The 27,142-nt window shown below is 40.7% G+C and overlaps 2 protein-coding genes across 4 annotated transcripts in view; one reads left to right on the plus strand and one right to left on the minus strand.

The window, feature by feature from the left end:
• Nhs (NHS actin remodeling regulator) overlaps window positions 1–27,142 on the plus strand; it is a 328,579-nt gene that overhangs the window by 201,878 nt on the left and 99,559 nt on the right. The gene's annotated exons all lie outside the window — the stretch shown is intronic.
• Window positions 9,888–10,655, minus strand: LOC127185786 (inhibitor of growth protein 5-like). 2 transcript variants are annotated; one of them, XM_051142343.1, is made up of 2 exons: window positions 10,539–10,575; window positions 9,888–10,466 (listed from the first exon to the last, which is right to left on the minus strand). In XM_051142343.1, the coding sequence occupies exons 1-2, from the start codon at window positions 10,573–10,575 to the stop codon at window positions 9,901–9,903; spliced, it is 603 nt and encodes a 200-aa protein (XP_050998300.1). In that variant the 3' UTR covers window positions 9,888–9,900. The 2 variants fall into 2 exon arrangements, with proteins under 2 accessions (XP_050998300.1, XP_050998298.1); XM_051142341.1 differs by having other exon boundaries at window positions 9,888–10,655.

Below are 27,142 nucleotides of genomic sequence, written 5' to 3' on the forward strand. Positions count from 1 at the left end.
CTTTTTCAGGGATAGAAAACTTGAAATCAAAACCAAGTTTCAGACTCTCATTGGCCCTGGGTAATCCCATGTGTCTCTATCTTTGCATCACATTGTGACTTTAGCATATCAGATGGGGTGCTCAGCCAGTATGTGTCATGTATTTCTAATAGTAGAGGGCCACATGTGTCATGTATTTGTAATAGTATGCAGTCATAAACCTGGCTCCGTGGCAATCTCTAACTTTTCACTTTGGTATGTCCTGTACCCTCAACCATATTGTAAACTCCTGAAGGATAATCATTCATTACTTTTGAGGTCTGATATAATGCTACCTAGAGGTGTTGCAACCATAAGCACAATTCAAATTACATTGTTTTTGTTTTTTGTTTTTTGTCTTGTTTTGTTTTGTTTTTGTCATCCACAAAAACAAATAATACCTGAATTGTTTGGGGCCTTATACTCAGGGCTCTTCTTATAGAATGTTATTCTGCTTTTAACTTTTTTGGAGCACTGACATTTAAAGAGGCCTGATGATTAATGGAAACTTACCCTGTGGATATTCTAGAGTGTCCATTTAGAGGTAATTAAGGGGAAAAAAAGAAGTAAATTGTACTCCCCAGAAGAAAAGCCAGTGGTTTGGTTATATTTATTTTTGTTGGAACCAATGTACTTTGAAATGTATTCACCCTGACATGTCTAGCCAGTCACAAAGGTAGTTCATGGCATCAGAGAACTTTGGTACATGTGGTTCCGAGAATAAGCTCTGAAATGCTCTCTAAAGCCAATTTGAATATTCTATCAAGTTTATTCATGTGGATAATGTTTTAAAATTCCTTTCTTAGGTCTATTTATTTTTTTATTTTCTGTATATGAGTGTTTTGCCTGCACATATGTATGTATACCATGTGCATACCAGATGTCCCAGGAGGCCAGAAATGGACCGAGGATCGCCCAGAACTGGAGTTACAGATGATTGTCAGCCACCTTATGGGTGCTGGGAACCCAATCTGGGTCTTCTGCAAGAGCAGCCAGTGTACAGAGAAGCAAACTCTGGTCCTCTGCAAAAGTGGCAAGCCCTCTTAAGTGCTGAGCCATCTCTACAGCCCCTAAATGATTTTAATATAGGACAGAGTTCTGGGCTCCTTGTTTTCTTCAGTGTCCAAGTGCCTCTGGATTCCCAGGTGAAGGTGCATGCAACTTCCTTTCACAGTGAACTGTAACCCTTTTACATGGAAACTCATCTCATTTGCTTCTGTAGGGACACCCCATGATTTACAGAAGAGTCAGGAGTTTTGTTTTAGATGGTTGGACACACTGATGGAGGGAGGAAACAAACCTAAGAAAGAGTGCATGTGTGTCTCTGTGCCAAATAGAGTTTTCTTTTTCAGTTTCTTTTTGCATACTCATTTATTTTTGGTAGAAAAACCCACTTAAATGAATTTACTGTTTCCTAGTTAATATACCACCGAGATATATTGTGTGCCAGGTGGGGTAACAATGGCATCCAGTTTATGTCAGTCAATCCTCACAACCCCTCCGTGTGCTTGGCCCTATTTACTAATAGCAGTACATAGATAAAGACATCCAGGCTTAGAGAGGGTGAAGAACTGTTAAGCTCCATTTTTTTTTTTTTTTTTTTGGTACCATGCAGTGTGTTAGCCCCACCCCCATAGCAAAAATGCTTGTTCCAGTGCAGAAATGAGGAAAAGGCTTACTACCACAAAGACATTTCTAAGAGACAGGTGGTTCCAGGAAAGAAAAGAACCCAGTAGAATAAAGGGGAGTTTGCTAGATGTTACAAAGGAAGATGACAAGTAAAAAGAAGCCATGGGACAATGAAGGGGGGAGAGAGATACCGTGTGGTATTGCACTCCCAAGCTTCCCTTCAGCTGGAATTCAGGCGCTGGCTGAAGAACAATGAAAAGGCAATTATCTAGCTGGCTGAGAGTACTGAGGGAGTGAAAAATGGTGTCTAATTTAAGACATTCCTAAGGTGGGTTACTCTGTTCCTATCCTGAATCTTCTGTGCCTCTGGGATCAGGTTGCTCTACCTGCCCACAGGAGCAGTCTCCATCAGCAAAGACTCAAGCACCTTGGAGCTTGTGGGTAAAAACAAAGTCATCCCCATTCAGGGTCCAGAAGAGGAAGCACAGCAGGAGAACATCTAGAGACATGAATTCCTTCTTGTGTGCTTTACTAACAGAGAGCTCTCAGGAGAATGGGCGAAAAAGGAAGCAGGCTGGGGCAAGGAGACAGATCTAGGCAAGTTTATAGTCGCAGCTAGAAGCTAGTTTGGGCCTAATCTCACCAGAGGTAGTTACCACACTGAGGCAAGGGGACTGACCTTTTGGTGGTAATTGGCTATGGGGTGCCCACAGAGAAAGGGCATGCCTTTTGAGTTGGGTGACTCTCATTGACAGGGTCAATTATCTAGAGAAAGGTTCACCTGTGAGCCGCCATTGGTAACCAACCCTCATAGCTGCTGAAGAAAATATCGGGGTTGGCAATTTGATCACTTCCCCTTGGTGGAGAGGCCTAATAGCCTGTGGTCATATGGTAGGGGAGGAGGTCCACTTCTGTCAGAGGTCTAGGGGAGGGGAATAGGGCAGAAGGAGGAGGGAGGGTAGAAACAGGAAGATACCAGTGAGGAGATAACAATTGGGATGTAATCTGAACAAATTAAAAAAGTGAAACAAACAAACAAAAGTTTTGGGTTGGAACATCAACAGTATCCACTCCACTGTATCCATTAAGCTGCCACATAGACTCCTGTTAGCACAGGATGTATGCAAAACTCCTTCAGACACTTTGACTCTTCTTGACATAGAGTACTTTGACAGGTAGCGATGGTTCACACAGAAGTTCATTCCTTGGGCCTAAAAGAGAAGGGTACCAAGCAGGACTCTTCCCATGAGCTATCCCTATATTCTGGGCCTTCCAGGGTAGCTGTATGTGCCAGTTGAAGATAAATGTTTGTGGTAAAATCTATCACAGTCTCTCAGTTCAATGGCATTTAGCATACATAGTTCCTGTTTAATGTAGGATGGCCTCTCTCCTAACATCTAGGGTGTGTCTATCCCCAGTTTTCATTTCTCCACTTAATTCAGATGTTCCTCCATGTCCCCTCTAAGCTTCTGTCCAACCCTTCCTTCTCAAATCCTGTTAGTGTTTAACTGGGAAAGAGGAGTTCAAGATTTATTTGGGTAAAGAATAATGGAAAGGCCATAATCTAGCTGGCTGTGGGTACAAAGGGAGTGAAAACTGGTTATGTGTCGAATCTGAGAAATTTCTAAGTACACCTTTTCTGTATAGTGAGGACTAAAAGCCAAGAAGAGACTTGATACCCTATGAGAATATATAGGGGGACGTAATCCCCCTCAGGAACAGTCATAGGGGAGGGGAATAATGGGAAAATGGGGGGGGGGAGGAATGGGAGGATACAAGGGATGGGATAAACATTGAGATGTAACAAGAATAAATTAATAAATAAAAAAAAGAAACCAATGAATATAGGCTTTTTTCTTGCCTTTAGACCTAAGGATTAGTCATAGGATTGTGTTCTAATTATTCAATCTTAAAAAAATAAGTGATTAACGTTTAACTTTTTAATGGACAGTTACTCAACAGCCATGCTAGTGGGTAAATATTTATTCATCTGTTCCAAAGAGTGAAAGTCAACTTAAGTCAGACAGTTATTTGTGTTCATTCTTTATAATGAAAAAGAGAATACACACACACACACACACAGACACATACACACACACACATACACACACATGAGCACCAATTTTAAACCAAACAATAAGTAAATGAGTGCTTTTCAGAGCCCCAAATTGGTCTTAAATTACAGATAATTTACTCACTACTTCTTCCTTGAAAAAAACTAATATTTGCTGTATTCATTTCTCTCCACTTGAAATCTAGCAACCTGAACTCTCATAGTCAATAGTCACAAATAACTGAGTTTCAGACTCTATTTTCCTTTATCCTGTTATGGATGCAAGTCAGGGCAGAAGCAAAGCCATGATGCTGACCAACTTGTCCTTTTCAATGTGTTTATAATGTGTTTATAATTATTCTTCCTTAGAATTGGAGGATAACTTGGGTAAACTTGTCTAGCCTGGAAGGCATTAACAGCTTCCAAGCTCATTTCTTGTTTGCCTATACTGAGTTCAAATGTCCCTGACATGTCCACATGGATGCACTGAGCAAATGGTTTGAGAAGTCAGGGAACTGTTGGGTACCATTTCCCAGACTTTTGCTTTACTTTCAAGAAGTAAAATGTAATCAACACACAGGAAATAACTTTAAACATTGGAACGTGAACCGAGGTGAGAGGTTAACGGTTGGGACTGGAAAGTTTAATGCTAATACTCCAGGTGTGACCTCTCATGCAGAGGTCAAAGATGCCTGCTTAGGCTACTAGTGAGAGAAGGGCGAGGGTTACCTTGGCTTGCATAAATAAGTTGAATTTAAACTAGACTGATCAAGGTAGGCTGACTGCCTGACCTCTAAGTCCCAGGTGCTTCATCCAAATTAAGGTGGTTTTGGTGGTGGTGGTGGTTCATACCACATTCCATGGGGGCGGGGTTAGGGATGCAGGCATTCAGGAGCCCAGACCCCTTCAGTTTTATGGCTAGGCCTTTGCAGTTTTCCAGTTAAGCTACCTCATTTAGACAACAGATGAGGAAAAGAGAAAGGAGGAATGGTTTTAGGGGCCCACAATGTACTTTAGCTACAATTGTCAGATGATCACCTTTTATGTGAGAGAGGTTGGGTGAGTGGTGTCATCTGTGTGTCCCAGATGGAAAAGAAAATGGTTGGGTGTAGAACTAGGCCAGTCCCTGCCACTTATGGCTTCAAGAACATGAGGCTATTTTTCTAAGGAACAGAAGACAAGAGAGACAAGCAAGGCTGGTGGCAGGGGAGGGGCATGTAGGGGAGATGGTGCTTCTTCCCCAGTAAAAGTGTTTGGAAAAGAAAGGAACAGGGAAGGCAAGCATAGGGCTCCAAAGTTAGTGGAATGTTCCTGGAGCATTGCCAAGTTAGAGTAGATTCACTTGCACCCCTAATGGGAGAGCAAAATTGTTCTCATTTGGCTTTATTTTTTTTCCAGGCTAAGGCTTTAGAGGGTGAGTGAAAGTTGCTAAAGCAAAACACTAGATAAGAAGGTACTCTGCTTTGACTGAGGAGCCAGCTGTGTCCAAAAGGAGCAGGGAGAAGCAGAGTAGGTCGAGCCTCACTGCAGGTACCCGCTTGTGGTGGCCTCTGGAGGTTGGCTGTGAACTGAACATCTTCTCAGACTCTTCATTCACTAGGGGTGTGCTGAAAATAACAAAAACACCTGAAAAAAGATCCCAGGATGCCTCCAGGCTGCATTCAAGGAGGAGGGGGCACTCCCACTGAAATCTCCTCCTTTTATTGCCTTCTTTTTTCTCCAGTCTGCTTGTGAACACAATCAAGCCCAGCTCTCTTTGGAAGAGATCAGAGATAGAAGGGAAGGTTCTGGTAGGGAACTGGAGGAAGGCTGGGCTTTGGGGCTTGCCCCACCCAGCAGGTAGCATCAGGAGCATCTGGCCTGGCCAGATTCCTGCTGGATTACACTCTCCTGCCCCAGTGATTCTGACAGGCCCTCTGGGGCGGACTCTTTTGTGGCAATTTCTGGCAGTCCCAAATGTGGCTCGTTGTCAAGACTCTGGACCAGTGCCCGGAGCCTGTTGGAAGTCCAGACTTCAAGTCAAGAAGAGCAGAATTAACTGGCCGGTTGCCAAGATAATATTTTCCTTCCCAAGTAAGAATGCTGCCTAGGAAATAAGTTTAACTTCCTTACTTTCTTATCTCATCATCAGTCTCCTTAAGAGAAATGATTGTTAAAAGACACTTTACGTGGCCCCTCCCCCTTCAAAGAAAAATGTTTTTATTTATTTAACAAATATGTGTATGGTGCCTATACGCTGTCTTTATAATATTTTGCGTTGAATAAATATTAACTCATTCAATCCTCACAACAACCCCGTGACATAGGTTCAGCTTTTATTCATACTTTAGAGATAAAGACGTAGAGGTGAGAAAGGCTTAGTGGTTTATGCAACCCAGGGCCGTACAGCTTAGGGCTGACTAAACCTGGAGTTTGAACCAAAGCAATCTGGCTTCAGTCTATTTGCTCTGCTGACTCTGTGTTCTTTACCTAAAGACAATGTGGATATTTATGTTCTTTCCCTGAAAAAAAAGTGTGGATTGTGTTTTGAAAATTGGTTAAATACATATAGAAAAATGCACAAATTCTAAATGTATCTCATCCAATGGATTTTCACAGATTGAACAGCTTGGGTGCCTGACATTATGCCTCTGAGAAAACTCAGAAAAGCGCCTTCACCTCCATATTTAAGGCAAAGTCCTTATTCTGACTTTCTCAACATGGATTAATTTGAAGTAGTTTAAATTATTTTAAATATAAATAGGACCACTTAAATACCTTCCTTTGTGTCTGATTCCCTTTCTTTCATCTTATCATTGTTTTGAGTAGAGTTCAAATTGACTGGATTTTGTTATCCTTTAGTATTTTATTTTGGATTATATAATAATTGGTTTATCAATTCCATTACTGATAGATGGTTTGCTTAGTCAGCTAAGAAAGTACCTTAGTTCTTGTTTTAATGATAAATAAGTTATGCATAAAGAGGAAGCATGCCAAAAGCATAATTCTAAGGACTCTCTTGTTAACTTTCCCAAGATTTTTTTTTTTGGGGGGAGGTTACACTGGAGATCTTAAATGAGGCAGCTAATGAGTAGGGAAGCAGAAACAGAGGGAGTTGGGGTCCTTGGCTACTTTGAGAACTCTAATGTTAAATAGGATGTGGAAGAAATCAGTAAGTAAAATATTCCAATGGCAAATTCCAGAGAAGTGGCAGCCACAGCTAAATGGGACAATAGACAATACACATTAATTTAAGACCGTCAGTTTAGTAATATGTTTGTTGAAATATCCCTTTGCATTCTAAAAAAAGCATGGGGGTACAGACCTCTGAATCCCTGCAGGAAACTACAGATTCCTGGGAGGGAATAATGGCAGCCCCAAATGGGACTTTAATAACAAAAGGCAATTATTTTTAGTATTTTCCAGTAGATCTCAGCTGTCTGGTATTGTCGGGTTCTATTCATGGAGAGGGGGGATTTAGAGTGAGTTAATTCAATGAGTGGAGAGGGGAGCCAGAAATGATGCAAGGAAAGGGGACGAGGGAGAAAATAAGGGAGGAAGGAGACAGATAAGGGGAGAAAAAGAAGAACGTGACTAGAAACTTACAAGTTTTATTTTTTTATTCTGGTACTATTAACTGGCATGATGGACCCCAAGGCAAGATGCCAGTGCTATAGTAATAAATGCCAAGATCAAATTTCCAGGAACAAATATAAAAGGACTCTAAAACAAGCAATTTGTCAAACTGTGTTCAGGGTACACGGAAGCATAAAGAAATCGGGAAGAAAGTAGGTCACTGACAAATTCTCATGGAAACAGCTGGGAAGCCATTATGGGTGATAGTGTTGAAACTAATTAAAAAGTGGTAAAGCCATAGATGAAGGTGGCATGGGGGGGGTGCGGAGTATGGTGGAGGCAGGCCACCAAAGAGAGGACAAGTATGGAATTAATTATTATTTGTGCAGTTGTTTGGATAATGCAAACATGTGGACTCAGTAGATCTATAGGTGAGTCTCTTGGTGAGCTAGATCACGTTCTGTAAAGTCACAGAGAGGCAGCATGGCTATCCAGTGGAACACTAACTGCAGAGTGTTCATTTTGTGTAGGGAGGAAAGCACTGCCTTGCTAATCTCAGAGCAAACAATGAATATTATTACATCATTATCAAAGTACAGAAGGAAACGTAGAAGGAAAATGCTCATAGATTCTAGGCATGGGGAATTGTTTATGATGGACAGCTTCCACATCTTAAATCAAGATGGAAAGGAACAGTTGTCCTACAAGATTGGGTGATGAAGAAGAACATCGTGTCTGCAGCTTAAAAAACTGTTTCTCTTGTGTCTTAGGAGATTTTGCTGGAAATTTTACTCAGATTGGCTTGGATACCGGCAGTCTCAGGGAAAAAAAATGTTCAAGTGGCTTAGGGAACACAGTCCCCAAACAATGATGATTTACAGAAACATTTCAGTCAGGGAGGAACTGAGCTAGTAGTTATTTTTTAAGCATTTTCTCTTAGCTGCTGCTTCCTTTGATCTCACTGTCAGTATTCTGGGAAGCGCCATGAGAGAGATCAGCCTCTTTTACATAAAAGGATATTTAAACTCAGAGGTGCTAAGTCACCCTCTAAAGTCACAAAGCTTATTTAAAAAACCCAGATCAAGCTCCCAACTACTGTTCTTTGACTTTTAGAGTGGCCTTCCGCCATGCTGTCTTATAAGCTGTACTTGGACATGTAAGTGTGATGTGTGAATGCGTGCTAGAAAGAAGAGAGGATAAAAAACAAAGGCCTCCTACATCGGCTCCCATAGAACTATTGAGTAGAACAGCAAAGCAGTTCATCTCAAGCAATTCCTAAAGAACAGCATCAGTGAGTCTGGGGGTGAGAACTCCATGCATGTGAGTGTAAGAGGACGAGTGGTGTAGGAATGGAGGAAAAGGGAAAGGAGGGGAAAGGAGAGAAGAGAGGAGAGAGAGGAAGGGATACTAAGGTATGTGACTTTAAGGAATTCCTTAGCGGGATACTTAGGACTGGTAAAAAGGTAAGGAAGGGATGCCGGGGGTGGGGGTGGGGGGGTGGAGGGTGGAGGGTGGGGGGGTGGCGGTGGCAGAGGGTTTCAGTCTTTTTCTCCACATGGGGTTCTGATCTGTAGTAAACCATGTAGGTGGCTCCTATGCTGGCTCAAAATGGGGTAGAACAGAGGTTTCTGAGGAAGAGAGGGGGCGATTGCTCAACCAACTGGAGTCCAGCACACTCATAAGAACTAGAGTGAGCAGCAGGTACCACTGAGACAACAGTGGAGAGAGGCAGTGGTCGGCTGTGCATTTCGGAGGACACATCTTTATGGCATATACATTACCTTATATGGCAATCAGTATGGAGCAGCCTGGCATGAATACTAAAGTTTCATGTAACTGAATTTTGATCTTTCTTTTTCTGAGAACAGTGTTTCAGAAAGGTGAAGAGTCCAAGGACAGCATCATATCATTTTCATTTCTTTAAATGGAGTCTCTTCTCCCTGTGTGGTGAGGGAACCTTAGAACACGGGGCTACTTGGCCACAACCCAGCTGCAGTTAACACAGCAAATCTGTAAAACTTTTCATTTCCATTTTCATATACATTTACACATACGTTTGCATTTCTTCCCTTTGGAATTGACTCAGGACCTTTGGAAGAGCAGGCGGCACTCTTAACCACTGAGCCATCTCTCCAGCCCGTTGATATTATTTTTTAACAGCAGTGTTAAAATAGCCAATAGTTCCTAAATATATTAACACAGTACAAACAATATATTAGCAAATATATCTGTAGGCATGGGTTACTTCTGTCAGGTAGGAGACCAGATAAAGTGTGTATTGTTTTAATAAAATGTTTACCAGGTGTACGTATTCCTTAGGATGTTATTGGGTCACAAAGTGTCCACACACACATTTCTATAGTCAAAAGTGAAAACTTTGGATGGGTTAAGAGTTTCCAAGGTTTTTCAAGTGCATAAAGACCTCCCTAAAAATGAGGAGTACCCTAAACTTATTACATCAGCGCTCTCTATTGTCACAACAAGACTACTTAAATTTTTTACTCTCAACTCCTTTTTGCCTGATGAGATTTTTTTTTAATTAAATATCAGTCGAAATAAGGTAGTTTTAAAATGAAACATAACATTGCAACGCGAGTGAAGAAATATATCAGCTTGCTCTTCAGTCTGTCACAACAGCTTCTTCTTTACTTCTTCTTCTTTTCCTGAACACATCGTGGACAGAACCACTTTCCTTTGGGCTTTGTGGTGAGTTTCACGCAGGCAAAATGAAACCATTCAATTGGACAATCAGGATTGTCACAAGCGATCATCTCCCCGTAGGACACCTGGTGGCACAGGCAGTATGTAGGCTCATTCGGATCCACAGGCATGTCCAGCATGTTAGAGGAATGCACAGAAGTGCTCTTATGCTTCTTTTGCTTTGGAGTACCCTCTTCTGAGGTCTCCATGCCCAAGTGCCGGGAGCTTCTTTTTCCTTTCTGACTCCGACCGGTGCTTTCAAAGTTGCTCTCATCCATTCTTTCCTTCAGGTCAGCCTCAAATCGTGCCAAGTCAGCATCAAGCCTTTGGATGTATTCATCCACCGTCTCAGAGGTCTGCATGGCCAGCTGCACCTTGTCATCACTGTACTCCTTGCACTTGTTATAGGCGCTCTTGATCTTCTGCAGGTGTGCCACACGCTGCTTTGAAGACAGAGTCTTCACTGTGGCAAGGTACTCTGCAGCCAGGATGTTGATCTCTGCCTTCGTATCTTCTGTTTTCTGGTCCAGCTCTCGCATCAGCTGGAAGTTCTTCTGAAGTTCACAGGGAAGGTTCTCGATGCTGTCCAGATAGTCTTCCAAGTATATGGCAGTTGCCATCTTCGCTGCGGCCATGCTCAGGGTCTGCACGAGAGGCACCTGATGAGTTTTGAATGCAACTTCAGGTATATAGGCATATAAAAGAGGTACAAAATTAAATTTTTAGTCATATAAATTATAGAGAATTTCATTTTAAAACACTTCTTTGGTATACTAATTTTCTAAAAGTGAAAGTAAATTTTCATATTAATGGTTGGGCTTACTTATTTCACAAAAAGAATTAAATCGTGGCTGATACTGTAGGAAATGAAACATTTTCAACATGTTTCAGAATTGACTAATATTTTGATTTTAAAATCAATCATCAATGGTGAGAATGCAGCTTTGTAAAACTACATAGTACAAAATGTATGTTTGGGGCTGTTTCAGAAATTGTTAGAAATTGTGTCCTAATCCCAACTGAAATTTACCAAATGACTCTTTTAAAAACAACATTCCAGTGAGTACTCAGACAGAAGATTTTTTTTTTTACTTTTTCAAACCTACTTTATTTGGGGGTGCTTTAATGCTTATACCTCCCCTACAACCCACCTGCCCTAGATAAGAGAGAAAAGAGGTTAATGGGAACAGGAGTAGACTTTTTAGACTCAGTTCCTTGGAGCAATTCCATTCTTCATAGTCAGGATTTCAGCAGACCTGTTTAAACAGCAAACCAGCAATTCAGCAAAGGTGACGGCAACTACAGCTGCCAGAACCCGGAGCAGCAGCTGGAACCAGGAGCATTCTCTGGAGTGGTTTTCTCTGGGATCATCTTAAAGTGGAGTGATGAACATCCAAGACCAAAAAGCAAAAATAGCCAACCTCTTGTTTTGGGCTTACGTATATTCTCAGAGTGACAGAAGAATTTTCAAATCAAATATCCAAACTGAATACATTGCAAGGTAGACCAATTTGATATTTCTATGAATGACAGTAGAAAAACACTGAAATTTTTTTCTTTCTGTAATCAAACAATTACATTTCTATAAGAGCAAAAAAAAAAAAAAAAAAAACCAAACAAACAAACAAACAAAAAAAACCAAAACAACCCTTTGCTTGCATAATAAACACAGCAGTTCATAACATACAGTCATCTCAAATCTGAGCCAGTGTGTTTCAGGTAGTGTCCGTTGGCTTTGTGTGTTATGATAACAGGCACAGTGCAAAGAGCACATTGTTGTGTATGCAGAACTGAGGCCATGGTGAAACTGTGTGATGCAGGAAGAGCAAGCACTACCAAAACCACCTCAGACCCATAATGGTTTGATGTAATAATTGGTGATGGTTGTGCACTCAGAAACCTTTCATTATTTCCAAAATTTTCACAGCCTCTTACGTTTGGTTACCCTGTATGGGTTTGAGATGCACAGCGTAAGAAGCTGGACCATTAAGCATATTTTGAAAGATGCTGGTTTTAGAAAACAGTCCCTCAAGGATGATCTTTTATCTGTTAGGCAAACCACCGTCATCAACATGTAGTATTGGTATTTGACACTTGATTGCTGAGTGAGTGAATGAATGAACAATGCCTTCTCTAAGCTTGAGTGATCCGGTACCAGTTGATCTTAATTATCCTTCGACCTAGAGTCTTTCAATAATATAAAATACTTTTCCATGATGATTTGGAAGCCCTCATAGTAGTAAATAACTAAATCAGTGATCTAGAAGTACCTAGTGCACCTCAAGTGTCCCAGAAAAAAAAAAAAACAATACTCCAGAACAATGCAGCGTAGGCTAGGAAGTGCCTGGTAGCTTCCCAGTTTGTTGTGAAAAGAAGTGAAGACACGTCTGGCTACATCCTGATGTGGGCTTTCCTCCCAGCACATGGGATAACCTATGCTCCTGTACTGCTATAAAGGCTGTCATATTCAAACTCATGTCTTGATATAGCGGTATGTCACCCAGAAGCTGTGCCTCAAGTACTGGGTTATTCATGGTGGACATTTGGGGATGTTTTACTTCCAAGTATAAATAAGAGCACATTTAAAACTGTAGCTAACTTCACTTTGACTCCCAGTTTGATAGGCTTTCATAAGTGAGAGAGAAAACAACTTGCTTGCCAGGAATCACACATGCTTACACCATCAGACATATGTGTCTTATTGGAACAGGAATGATGAGGGTGCTATAAGAAAAGCTAAGGGAGTGCAGCTTCTATCAAATGCTAAGCCAGAAACTCAGGAAAAGACAAGTGCTGTAAGCCTCCATTGGAGGTCAGTGAGCTGGGTAGTTAGCTTACATTATCCTCTCCTTCGGAGCTTATGATGTTTTCCTTGATGATGGAATAATTATGGTTCCCTCCTCAGGCCCTTAAGTATAGGACCCCTAAATACATCTTTCTTGTGGTCTGTATCTCACAGAATATGCCCAAGCCTAAGCATCCATTACCACGGAAACAACATTCGGCTGAGGAGTTTCCATGGCTGCCCTCTGCCCTTAAGTCTAAATTAAGGTCCAGCTTCTCTGCATTCCATTAGCAGGAGCCAACAAGCTTCTGCCTGTGGACGAGTTTATCACTGTGGGCAAAGGATTAACACAGCCTTTTCCTCTTCTTTGTGGAAATCTGTCCAATCTGTCCTTGTGTTAACTTACCAGCTCTGTTGCCCTGGAAACGTAGTGAAGGTGGAATGTCAGCTGTGTTACCAGGCAATATTGCTTATAGTAAAAATGACCCAATTGTTAAATTGCTTCTGGTGCTGCAGGATTGTAAATGAATCTAAATACCTGGCAGGAAGCCATAGCTTGGGCTTCCCTGGCTACTCTTGGTATTCAGCATGACCCTTATGGGGCCCCAAGAAACTACAGTTGTTTACAAATACACCATCCTGTGGGGTCTAGGGATTCTAAACCAAGATACACCTTATAGTTTCTCTACCTCATTTTTGTTTGCTCCTGAGCTGCTACCTGGAGATCCAGAGATGAGTCCACGGATTGAGGTAGTTTCCTAGAAAGACCCTCTAAGAGGACACATGCCCATAGCTGCCCCACTGATCAAGGTGGTTTCTGGCCACTTCCTTCTTAGTAGAGTCACACCAGTGGTGGCCTATGGTGACCTGTGAGTTGCAGAGTTTGCCAAATTCAATGAATTTCAAGAGTTACAAGGCACATAGCAAGTTGTGACTTACCCAATGCCACACTGCTTTGCAAGTAACAGAGAGCATATATTTACATTCAGAGAGTCTCATTTCAGAACTGGAGTGTGCAGCTGCTGGGATACCCTCTGGGTCTGATAATAAAAGCACGGTTTTGTTCAGTTTCAGGGACTGAACCCGACTCAGGTAATATTAATTATATTGCTTAATTTCACTGAAAAAAAAAAACAACCTTGAGTAGGTGAACAGAGCTGCAGCTTTCAAATTGACATCATTGGAGTAAAACTCCTTCAAATCTGCAAACCTGAGCTGCAAAGCTGTGTATCTAGTCCTCCTTGTCAGAGTTGAATTTCTTCCCATTGCTACCTAGTTAAAAAAACGTATTCCCAGGTAGCTAAGTAAAACAGGAGATACTTAAAGATTATTTCTAAAAAGGCAAGTAGGAGGTAAGAGAAAAAAGGTAGGGTGCGAGGGATGGTGAAAGAAAGGGGGGTATTGTAGCATCCTACCAATCTATGTTTCTGATTCTCAGCAACCTTGAAAGAGAACATTAAGATATCCTTTACTCTCAGGTCTAGCTTCCCAGAGAGAGGGAGCCATAAATGAAAGCCTGCTTTGTGTGGCTATACTGTGACAACAGAGACAATGGCTAAGATCTTTTCTTGTGTGTGTGTGTGTGTGTGTGTGTGTGTGTGTGTGTGTGTGTGTTTGTGTGTGTTTTGAAGGCCTTATTGTTAAAAAAATCTCACAATTAACTACTGTTCACCTTGGCTGTAGTCTTCCTAAAAATAATTATGATAGTGACTTTAAAAAAAAAACAAACCAAACCCAACAACCCTGCTATCTCCACTCAGGGCAATCACTTGGATACTGAAGGATTTAACAAACAGCCTCCAAAGCCTCAGACCCTGGCTGACCTGATCAGCTTGAAACTTGAGCAGTCCGTAGACTGAATCAGATACGAACACCACCTTTCACTGAAATCCTGACTGTTGGGCTAAGGCCAAAGTTGAATTTTAGCTGGACTTATCACTGCAGCCATGTATCCATTTGGTTAGTCAATTCCCATGCCATGCAACTGTCAAACCTTTTGAATATCAGTTCTGCAAAACCTCCAAGGTATACATTTCTGTCAGTGAGAAGGAACCTGGTTACCCCATCAGTGATTTATTTAATAACAAATTGAGAAAGACACGGAAGGAGACAGGCCTGCAAGTAAATAACCACATTATGGTAAAACTTGAGACAAGGTTAAACTAGAAGTAGGTGTTTTCTAAAAGTTGTGAAAGGCCAGAAGAGGAAGACATTATTTTGACATGGATGCCAGAGAGGTTTGAATAGAAAAGTGCCAGTTGATCTGGGTCTTAATGGTCTTGATGTAGAAGCTCACCTGGACATGAAGCAGAGGGAACAAATACCATGTATTTTGGTACAGAGAATTTGAGTGATAATATTCAGGGTGAGAACGGGAGCTAAAGTGTGTGTAGGGGTTTCTGTTGCTGCCCTGTTTTGAACTGCTTCAGATTCCACGATAGAAATGTATTTAATTCTGTAAAGGCCTACAAGTCAATAAATTTATTTCAGATACAGTGGGACTTGATTTGGAGAAAGATGACTAACACAAACATGTGATGGTGTGACCAGAAGGGGAAAATGGATGACTATCAGTGAAACTATCAAGGAAATAGCAGTTTGCACGACAGTTAAAGAGACCGTTGGCCTGTGGCAGTGACTGAAGGGATGGGAAGAATGAAATGTATGGAGATGAAACAGAGTCAACAGCACTTGGCTATTGGATTTGGAAGATAGAGAAGAAATCATTTTAAAGATTCAAGCCCATAGACCTGGTAGAAATGGGCTTTTAAATTTTATTTTGTTTGTTTGTTTTCAGTGCAGGGAACAGAACCTAGGGAGTTGTGCATGGTAAATGTGCACTTTGCCAGTACGTTACACCACAGCAACTACTTTCAGTGTGTTTTGGGAGGCAGAGTGATTACTTACTCAGTTGAATAGGCCTTTGATGGTTAGAGTGGATACTGAGAGAGCTTACCCTACCAAAGCAATGCTTTGGTGCCACCATCATTAAGAACACATTCTGGTATATCATACAGAATAGCTTCTCTTCTGGCATTCATATCTATCACCCTGTAACCAGATTTCTTCTTGACAATACTGTTTCAACCAGAGATTTAGCTACATAAATTTTGCTTGTTTCTATTGGATTGGATTCTACATCTATCAAAGTGCTTTTCTCAGGAATCCTTCACAAGAGATAGCTAAAGCAATGTAACTTTGTCCCCCTTTATTAAAGCTTTTATTCCCCCTTGTCCAGGTAGAGATAATGTCCACCTCTCTGAAGGCTGTGAGAAGCTATTATATAGTGAATTTGGATACCTTCATGGGTCTGTGATCTGCAAACTTCACTCTATGTAATCTCATAGATCTGTGGCCACTATGCATGTATGAACTCGGGTGAAGTTCGCTAAAGATTACAGCAGATATGCCTGTTTAGAAACTTTTACTGGCTACTGCTTTGTTTCAGGATGGCTGGCAGAACCACAAATTAAGCTTAAGATGTATCCTGAAACCTTTTAGCCATGCTCCACATTTGATCAGAACCAACCAACTCCTTTGAAAGTTATCTTGAAACAAATAGGCAGATAAGAGCAGAATGCGGAGTGGCTGAGGTGAAACAGACCCCTTGTTTTGGTTGGGTATCTGATCTCAATCCATATCCTGTCATTAGGCACATTGTCAGATTTAAGAACTAATTCCAGGCTTCCATTTTTATGGGGGAAGGCAGTGAATAAAATCATAGGTGAGGAGAAAAATCCTACCCACTTCCTTGCAATTGAACTTATCCTTCATTTTCTCTCTTCTTTTAAGGGTACCTTTCCCTATATTTTGGCTCAAGGCTATAGCTCAGTGGACAAATGTGCTCTAACACAGCTGCAGGCTCTGAAAATATAAACAACATTGAGAAGAATTATCAACGGGAAAGAAACATTTTCAAAAGTTTTTATTTCCCCATAGAAATTTACTTTGCCTGGGTACACTGTCACATGCTTTGATCCCAGCACTTGGGAAGCCAAGCAGGAAGTTTTCAAGTTCCAGGCCAGTCTAGACTATATAGTGCCCACCCACCTCCATCTTAAACAAGCAATCAAGCAAACAAATATGAAATACCTGCCTGGCCTTTTATTAACATTGGAGCGCGCGCGCGCGTGTGTGTGTGTGTGTGCGCGCGCACGTGTGCGTGTGTGTGAGATGTGTGACATGGTCCCAATGTGGAGGTCTGAGGAAACTTGCAGAAATCAGCGGTCTCATTCTACAATGTGGATTTCAAGGAAGAAAGCTCGGGTCCTTTCTATGGCAAGTTCTTTTACCTGCTGAGTTGTCCCATGGCCCTGGCCTTTTCATAATAAAGTTGTCTTATTCATAATAGCCAGAACATGGAAACAGCCTAAGTGTCCCTCAGTAGAAGAGTGGATAAAGAAACTGTGGTACATATACACTATGGAATACTACTCAGCTATTAAAAACAAGGAATTCCCGAAATTTGTGGATAAATGGATTGAGCTAGAAATGATCATAATGAGTGAGTTAACCCAGAAGCAGAAAGAATCAAATGGTATATACTCACTTATATCTGCATACTAGCCCAAGGGGCATGTCCCACGAAAGCCTTCACTTACCAGGAAACTGGAACAGAGGGGAAGGCATCCTATTGGGACTCTAAATGAGAGACGCATGGGAGAACAGCAAAATAAAAGGAGAAGAATCTTTCCTAGCTACTCTTCCAACAGAGGATCAATATCCAGAATGTATAAAGAACTCAAAACATTTACCACTCAGAGAAAAAGCAATCCAATTAACAAATGGGAAAATCTGTTCTGCTATTTGGTATGGAAATCAGCAGGGAAGTTCCTTAAAACTTTAAGACTGGAATTAACATATGATATGCTCCACTTTTCTTTATACCAGAAGGATCCTGAGTCAAAATGCTATGGAAATACCTGAACATTTGTAGATTGTTGTGCTATTCACGATAAATAAGATAGGTATCCCCTAACAGAAAAAGATAATACAGTGGTATTTTGTTCAGCTATAAAGGCAAACAAAATTGTGTCATTTTCGGGAAATTTATGTAACTGGAGAGCATTAAGTTAATCAAAATAGGGCAGACTCATAAAGGTAATGTGTGAACCTAAAGAGAAAGGGAATAGAGGACACAAAGTAGAATGGAGACTATTACAGAAGAGAAAGAGGATTAGGGGGAGACATGGACAAAATGTATTAAATGCAGCAGTCACAATGACTTTGTAGAATTGATATGATTTAATTAAAAATAAACTGTATCTTTGGAACTGAAAGCCTGGGCTTTAATCCCCTACCATTAAGCAGGGCTGGGGGAGTCTTATGACATCCATGCCTTGTCAGAGAAGGTAGATGCAGGCTATACGGGAACTGCCAGGGAGGCAAAGGCTACAAGTCCTGTTTGCTGTTTGTATCTATAGGCATCCATTTGAATGAACTAAAATTCAACTTTGGTAAAGGATAGATGCATTCATAGTTGGTCAATGAGAGTTTCTTAAAAAAAATTTACTACCTCCTCCACTACAACCACAGTTCCTCCCAGGATTTTCCCCTTTCACCAGCATTTTATTGTAAACATTTCAAACAATGTAGTTTTCAACAACAACAATAACAATAGCAACAACAACAACAACAACAACATATCTCTCTAACTGGTTGAAGTAGCCGGGATTTTACTCAGGTGCATTCAGTCACAAAAATATACTTTGCACATTCTCTATTACTTTTGGGTGGATTTTATTATTGTAGAAAAATCAATGTCCATCTTTTGAAAGAGGCAAGTATTACCCTCTGGACATTTAGCAGCACACATTGGAAAGTCTTCACCTCTTCTTCTTTGCCTCCTTCCCATGATTCTGTCAACCACAGGCCCTGTCTTTCCCATCCTGCAGCTACTTTTTAAAAAAGATGTATTTATTTATTATGTATACAGAGTTCTGTCTGCATATACCCCTGCAGGCCAGAAGAGGGCACCAGATCTCATTATAGATGGTTGTGAGCCACCATGTGGCTGCTGGGAACTGAAACTCAGGACCTTTGGAAGAGCAGACAGTGCTCTTAACCTCTGAGCCGTCTCTCCAGCCCCCTGCAGCTACTTTTTAAACTTCAAATCACATAGGTATCTTTTCTCTCTCTTTTTTTTCTTTCTTTCTTTCTTTTTTTTTTTTTTTTTTTTTAACTTCTGGTCCAGCTGGATCCTGCAGGGTCTTAGCAATAGCTCTCTGTTCTTTTCCCAGTTTCTTTTGGTTGCTACTGCCCTATGGACCAACAAATTTGCATGCCAGACAACATGCAAAGCATTTCCTACACTTTATCACACTTAATCCTCATAGGGATTCTATGAAGATACCAATTATGCCCATTTCACAGATGGAGAAATAAGTATATGATAATTTCTGCCCCAAATGCTGATCCATACTCCACTCTGGAAATGCCATGTATCTTCAAAGTTCTGGGCCATTGTTTACATGTTTTCTGTACTTTCACTTTTCTACTCTTGCAAATTCTTCTTTTCAGGCCCCATTCTGGCTCCCACAGATTAAAGTGGCCTTTTCTTAAGTCACTTCTCACACTGCTTGTATTATTTCCTTGGTAATCCTTATGCATTGCCTCATCAGCAGGTGCCACCCCAAGTGCATGCCTTATTCTCTTAAAGTAGACTCCATCCCCTTATATGTGTGTATAAAATAGGTCTATTCTGTGTAGATGTACTGATTGATTGCTTTTTGTTAGTCACTGTTATTTTCATCATTCTTCATCACATCTCATAGTAATGATGTAGTAATGATATTTAACAAAAAAGATAACGATGTGGAAGGCAAAGTAAGGACTCTATCTCCCTATCTACTAACTCCCAAGCTTAGGAGTCAAGATCCAAATGATCATTTGTACTAAAAGCATCAATACCCCCAGTTGATTAAGGTGTGTGTGTGTGTGTGTGTGTGTGTGTGTGTGTGTGTGTGTGTGTATAAGGGACTGGTTTCATTTCCTTTAAACTTTCTCCTTACTCTCACTGTCATAACCTTTTGAACAAGAGCTCTCTTTTTCTGATTTTGCCCACAGTGAAAGCAGCACAGTTTAAAGGTTTTTTGACTCTTCATGTTGTACTTCAACCCAGGTTGGTGTTTAGAACATGCACCTCACTTCTGTTTTTATGAGTGCTGTTCTCCTCAGTTCATCCCTTCCATTTGGCTCCACTTCTGACTGTCTTTTAATTATTTTTGATTCACTACATTAGTGGGACATATACTAAAAGAGAACAGTTAAACATGAGGAACTTGCACTTTGGATAGTCACTAGCTAGACTGTTTTGACAGATGCTGCTCCTAAAGACAACCAAAAGTGATGAATTGAAGAAGCTACAGTTCTATAAGTTTCCAAAGAAATAGAATGAATGAATGGGTTTGTGGTTACTTGGCTAGTGATGCTTTTGTTTTGCCCAGTCTGTACTTTCTTTTGGAGGTGGGAATAAGAGCACAGTATTTGTTCTGTTACTGCAGGATTAAAAGAGGTACCTGGTATCACTTAGTACTGATTGGTTTGGGGAGGTGCTGGAGAGAGAGAGAGAGAGAGAGAGAGAGAGAGAGAGAGAGAGAGAGAGAGAGAGAGAGAGAGAGCGCTATAAGCAGTGATCTTCTCTCTTCAGAGACATGGGGCTGTTGGCAGAACAAATAATCACATCAAAAAAGACTTTGAAGCTCCCCACATGGTCAGCAGAGAAGGGGACAAAGACTTAGCCATAAATATTGGAGTTTGTTCCGAGAGCAGAAGGGAGAGCTTGCCTTTGCTTGAAGCCAAAACCAATCTAAGACCACAGAACTTCAGCCTGAGGGCTAGGGCTAGGCAGAGAGCTTGCTTTTAAAACCAGAGCTTGAGTTGCTATGATGGTGGGGGGTGGGGATGGGATGTTGCTGTATGCTCCACTTGTACAAGGAAACTCGCGCATAATCTTGACCCAGGGGTTGGAAGGGGGTTTACAGAATCCTTTCATTGCAATAGGTTACTTTCCAAGGACACAGCTTTGACTTTTGGCTGGGTAAAGGTGTACTGTTAAGATCCAGCACCCACATTTAATATGTGCTTGTTCCATTTCCAATATTTTATGTAATACCTGTTAACAATCTACACTATGTTACCTCATGTTTGAATTAGCTTAGGCAATCCCCAAATGGAGGTCTGCCTACACCCATCTCCTGCACACACATACTGAGCAATTTCCCACTTCATTGAGTAATAAAGGTTTTTTGGCAACAGCGAGGTTTATCAACATGTAGGTACATAGCGGATCTATGGGTCTCTGGGTCTTCTGGCATCTTGTGTTAATTCGGGCTTTGTTCCAAAGAGTTGTCAGTCCTTGTTTTTCTGACTTTACATCATGTCGAAACTGCTTTCCTTCCTATACTCCCCATATACACATATAATGATATGATTACCTTCTGTCCCTCTTTGCTTACTGCTCCAGTGGTCTAATATTTGTTCACTATGTCTTTTGTGTTTGTACTTTCTTCTCTACATTCTTTATGTCCCATGGCAGACTCTCATCATTTCCTGCTTAGAATGTTGTCATGGCCTTCATGAGTCTCTTGCTCCCACTTCTATAACTACACTGATTCTGACTGATACTTTGTGTGCCTGGTCCTTACCCTACTTTTCACTCTTCATATTCTGTCTGTGTATTGACCTCTATGCATTTTGCTGGCTATCCCACTGATAGTATCTCACTGGTACATCATGGTTCACCCTTATCCAACTGCATGGGAATTCCACCTGATCTTAACAGGCAGAGTCCTTCACTCTTCAACCCATGTTACTACAACATTTTATTGAGGGCCCTTTTTCAGCATTTATTCCCATTTGTATGTTAGTGATATGCTTGGAACCACTAGACTGTAAGTCCCTTTTGCCTCAGGGGTGGTCTAATTTGTTTCTGTATCACACTGTGGCACCTAACAAGCATCCTGGCCCTAACAGTTAACCTAACAAATGAAGTAAGTAAGTAGTGATATCCCTAGGTTGGCAGTAAAGACAGGAAAGTATTTGCTGCTGTGAGGGCAGGTAAAGAGGTTCATTTGTCTAAGGTCCTTTAAAGGGTGTGTCAAATTGTGATCACTATTGTTTTGCCCACTGTTCTTGGTTAGCTGGATGATGCCACCTCTTCAGAGATCCTGGCACTGGGTTATTGGTAACAATTTGTTATTTTTATAAGTTGAATGGATCTGTCGGTATTCCCAGCCATGCCACCAACTTCATGAAGCTGTGGCTTGCTGTTGGCTTCCTGGGTGTTGCCTGAGTGATAACAGAATTCTGCTGACAAATGCACTTTAAAATCCTTGTTGGACAGGCTGGCCTGTGGATTGGCGTCTCTGCCTACCTAAAAGGTGCTGTTAAAACTCCCATTGATCTGAACTTCTTTCTAAAACCAAGAACTCTACAATCCTGTCTCTCATCACAGAAGTCAATTGCAGGTTTTATCATCTGCAGCGCCATGGTGCCCCATTATTAGATGCTTAGTGCTTTGATGAGATTAGAACTTTTTTGAGTGATCAGACACATAAAAAACATCTTTCAATGAGAAACAGTATAGTTTTTTTTAATTCAAAATAGTTATACATGATGTATAAATATATATTGTGTACACACACACACACACACACACACACACACACACACAAACACACACACATTTCCTTTTCTTCAAGTTTAAATGACACCCCCAAGACCAATTTAAAGTTTTAAAAGTTTAGGCAAAATATATTCTGGAACAAATGAAAATGAAATGTGTCACCTAGCCCATGTGTCTCATGCAAGACACTTCCTTATTTTTAATAGGAAACTTGAGTAATCAATTTTCCCAGAATGTTGGGTGGGCGATGCTTGGCCCCCTGGCTACCTGGGATGTGAGATTGGAGGCCTAAAAGGAAACTGAAATGTTTCTAGAGCCATAAGGGTTTTGAAACAGGTGCAGCCTCTCTTCTGTCCCTCTGGGAAGCATGCTGTCCACAGTTGGATGAGCGTTTCAGCAGCAGTTCACTGAGCTCTTGGATGAAAATGGCAAATTTCTCCCCAAATGAGCTGATTATCTGCTGCTGTTGGGTGCAAGGCATCCCTCAGCTATGGCGGGAATTACAGCTTCCATCTGTTCCCTAATGTGAAAAATGTGTGCAGACCTCTGTGCTACCAAGCTACATGAACTTTAGACATTCAGATCTGCTGACACATTTGGGTCGCAGCCCTCGGAATGGCTTTTGTCAATTATTTCATTACATATCCAAATAACCATCCTGAGGGTGGTCTGAATTAGTGATCTGTGACAGTGTGGTGCTGACATATTTCTGGCCCTTAGAACTCTCTGTTTTTGGCTTTGTTTAGAGGTTGATGATATATAAGGACTCAGGATATTTAATCATTATTACTTTTGAAGTGAGCACAGTACCACCATTATGGAACATTCTTGGGCACAGTTACAGCCAAATCCACATCATTAATTCTTGGCTTCTTCCCAGAGTTTCCAGTATTTCACCTTGCTCCATTATTTCATTCAGGCAAATCAAATAATAGTCTGTGCTTATAGGGCAATTTTCATCAGAAAATTCCAAGGTCCTCTACAAACTTTTATTTCCTTAAGTACAAATGCATATCCTTGGAGGGACATGCATATTTAAATATGTTTATTTGTGCAGGGATTTTGTTCCCAGTGGACAAGAAAATTATGGCTGGATTTCTATGTGTCCACTTTACAATATAGACATGTAATGTGCCAGCTTAATTTTTCTTGACATTATTTAGTAAATATTCTTTGAGTAAGTGATTAGATACAGAGCCATACAGGCTTTTGAGATTATGGCCAAGCACTAGTTTCTTCTAATTTTGTGTACTTGAACATTTTCAAAGCTATGTCTAGTGCATTTGATGGAAAATTTGTTTTTATTAATTATTAACTGTTCCTGATTGTCACCTAGAGTAAGAAGTGTTTTGATTAAGTATGCAAGATTAATTCACCAATTGAAAAACCACAGTTATTTACTACTTAGCGTATGATTTAATTGCAGATGGTCTGGTGGTTGGTTGTTTTTACACGTTACCACCAGCTAGTTTCACTCAATTGATTAATTATGGACTTTATTACACTATTTCACGCATGTGTGAAATAAAAAACAGTGAATATTCACCTACATTTGTTTTCTTCTCCTTCTGATTGCACTGACTACATTTTCCATCACCCTTTGCTGTCAGGAAAAGTATGGACTGAACCATAACTCAAGTGAGCAGAAGAGTCCATGTTCAACTTTGACATTAAAATCTTCCCTTCTAGCTTTCTTTTCCTTTGCTTCATATCTAGATGAGTTTAATTCTCAGGAATAGCTGGACTACAAGATGAAAGGAAATTGGTTTCCTGGGTGACTCTATGTAGTAGAACATCTCAACTGAACTGCCTTGAGTATCACATAGTGAGAAATTGATCTCTGTTGTCTGAAGCCAGTGAGATTTGGGAGTTGTCTGCTACACCAGTTAGCCTACCCTAACTAATATTCTTTTATGTGTGGCAGAGAATCAATACACATTCCTATACACATTCTGCAAGTTTCAGGGGGCACACAGAGCACATTACTGGTGTTGAACAGTAGGTTGTGAAAATGTGTAACCAATGAGCCATGTGGTTCTTTGATCACCATGTCCAATTAAGCCACATGGTTATGTGATTTTCTGGTTTGAGTCAGCCTTTTATCTGAGGCAGATGCAACCATGAACAGTCCCCTGTAGTAAAAACCGATCATTTCAGTACGCAGCCTCCCTGGAGGAAGAAGGAGGATATACAAATATCCATATGAGTTATCGAGGATTTCATGTTGCAGCTTCACTTTTCCCCCCTCTCTAAGAATCATTTCTTATCCTACATCCATGTCTGGATTGTTTGCTTCCCAGTCTACATTCTTGTCATTGTTCATATGCCTAAACATTGTTCATATGCTAGCAGGTACCTCACTAGCAGGTAATTTCTAGCTCTTGGTCCAGACTGACTTCTCTTATAGACTCTTATAGACTATATATCTTAGATAGCAAGGATTACTTTGATTCTAATATTCCATTCGGTGTCTTATGTATGAGCCACATGCATATATACACATATATGTATTGTTGAGTGAATGTAAATGATATAAATGACAACGGTATTTTGATAATCAAGAATGAGTAGTAGGGTCTGTAAAGAAGGCTCAATGGTTAAAGCACTTCTACTCTTGCAGGGAACCGGAGTTCAGCTCCGAGCACCCACATGAGGCCTTATAAGCACCTGCGATTCTACCAGCTTCTTCTGATGCCTTCTTTTAACCCCCTTGGACACCAGATATGCACATATGTACATATGCAAGTAAACAATCAGACACATAAAGTAAAATAGAATAAATCTTTTTTTAAAAAGAATGAACAGTAGTCTTAGAATCATTCAGGAACCAATCATTAGACCTTTTAAATGAATCAGGCTAGATTTTAATTTCCTGCTCTAAAAAATAAAATCCAAGAAGGTTCATTGACTTGAGCTTTATCAACAGCTAAAATACAAACCAGAATTTAAAACAAAGGCAGGATCCATTTTCAGGTTTTGATTTAGTAGCTGCTGTGAGTCTTCAAGAATTAGAGCTCAACTAATTAGTGGCTCAAGCCATTTCATGAAAACATTCAAGTACAAACAACACTGAGTGGAAATTAAAACTAGTTGCCTTTGTTATGGCCCAGTATAGATCTTGATGCTTCATTTTGAAGTGTATATCCACTTGCTCAATGTTTATCAAGCTTCCTCTATGGTGGAATCTTGTTCTACATCCTGGCATGTGGTGGGGCATAAGACATAAAATGTTCTTGCTCTAAAGGATTTTTCAACAAATGATAACAACAAATAAGCAGAAAGATATCTAATGAGCATAAAGTTCCATAAAATAATTTAGAGAGGTAATGTGATGGAAATTGTCTGACCCAGAAAGATTACATGGTTATAAAGGTCCATAGAGAAGGGTCCTATAGCATGTAAACTGAAGTTTGAATAACAGGAAGTCATCAGCTGTGTGAACATTGGATCCTGGATCCTAATCAAACAATAGCTAAAGATTTGTCTGGTGTAGAGATGAGAGAAGGTGGTGTGTCAGGGAATGAGAGGATGCCTTGCATGGTAGGAGCAGAAAGTGTTGCGTGTAAGAGTAGTAGGGAGGACTCAGGGAGGGATGGTGACATGAAACAGAGGGTGGTGGCTCACAGAAAACCTTGTTTGGTTCTGTTTCTAGAGTCTGGATTTAAGCCTGAGAGTAGTGGAGAGCCATGAGGAAGAGTTTAAGAAGAGGAAAGAATGACCACATGTGTGTTTTATGGATACCATTTTGCTCTGTGGGGCAATTGGCCTAACTTGGGTCCCATCTGGAGTCCTGAGTAGAAGAAGTTTCATCCCTAAAATGAGAAACTTGACCTGAAGAATTATTTGGGTTTTGGTGTTTTATGATTCTGAATTATCTCAGCTCTGGGGCGGGGGCTATGATGAGTGACCCCTTATTGAATTGTTAGTAGGTTCTACAAAGGGAGAGCTTTGAATTCAATGATTTTTTTTTCTACCAAGCTCTATGTAGGGTGGGTGGACTGCAGCTGTTCAACTTCAATTAAAGAAGCACAATTAAATCTCCTACTTTACCTTGACTACTGCCCTTGATCATGTGAAAGAACACATCTTAATTCACAGGAAAGGTGTGAGGAGGTACTATTCCAGAAGCTTCTTGCTTCTCAAATTGTATTTCTTGAGGAAAGGAGAGATTTATATCTGGGAGGTACAACTAGAGAACAAACATTGGCTTACCAAAGCGTTGACAGGCAGGCCTCAGTGTCCGATCACTGGTTCTCTAAATGATAGCATGTGCTGGTAGGGTCTGGTTTGGGAGGGATTATTAAATGGCTTAAGAAAGGAAATGAGCCTGTCAGTTATGGTGACAGTGGTCCTGAAGCAATGTTCCTTCCTCCAGAAAAGGCAGGTTCTAGATTCCTGAACAAATGCATGTTCTACAACTTTGAACAGATGCCCTCTCACTCAAGGTTGGAGATGCACACAGGTCATTATTCCAAGATAGCTTCTGTCACTTCCCAGAGAAGAAATGAAATGATAATATCTTGGGTAAGCAACCCATAACCATAGCTGGATTGTGATTGTACTAATATAGTGAACATGTCTCAGAGGAAGGTAATGAATGCTGTAAACCAGCTGGCCAGGCATTCTGGACTCTATACCCATGGATGCTTTGAGGTAGACCTCAATAGATTGCCAGAGCAAAGTGGGAGTTTCTCAGTGGCCTCTTTTATGTTCCCTGACAAGTATTGTTGTTGGCCCTCCAGGCAAGGAAGTGAGAATTTACAATGAAGGAAAGCCA

The sequence above is a fragment of the Acomys russatus genome, chromosome X (assembly GCF_903995435.1).
Source record: "Acomys russatus chromosome X, mAcoRus1.1, whole genome shotgun sequence".
In the NCBI taxonomy this organism is placed as follows: domain Eukaryota; kingdom Metazoa; phylum Chordata; class Mammalia; order Rodentia; family Muridae; genus Acomys; species Acomys russatus.

Excerpts from the sequence above, each read along its gene's own strand:
- LOC127185786 (XM_051142341.1), bottom strand. The coding sequence starts at position 10,590 with ATGGCCGCAGCGAAGATGGCAACTGCCATATACTTGGAAGACTATCTG.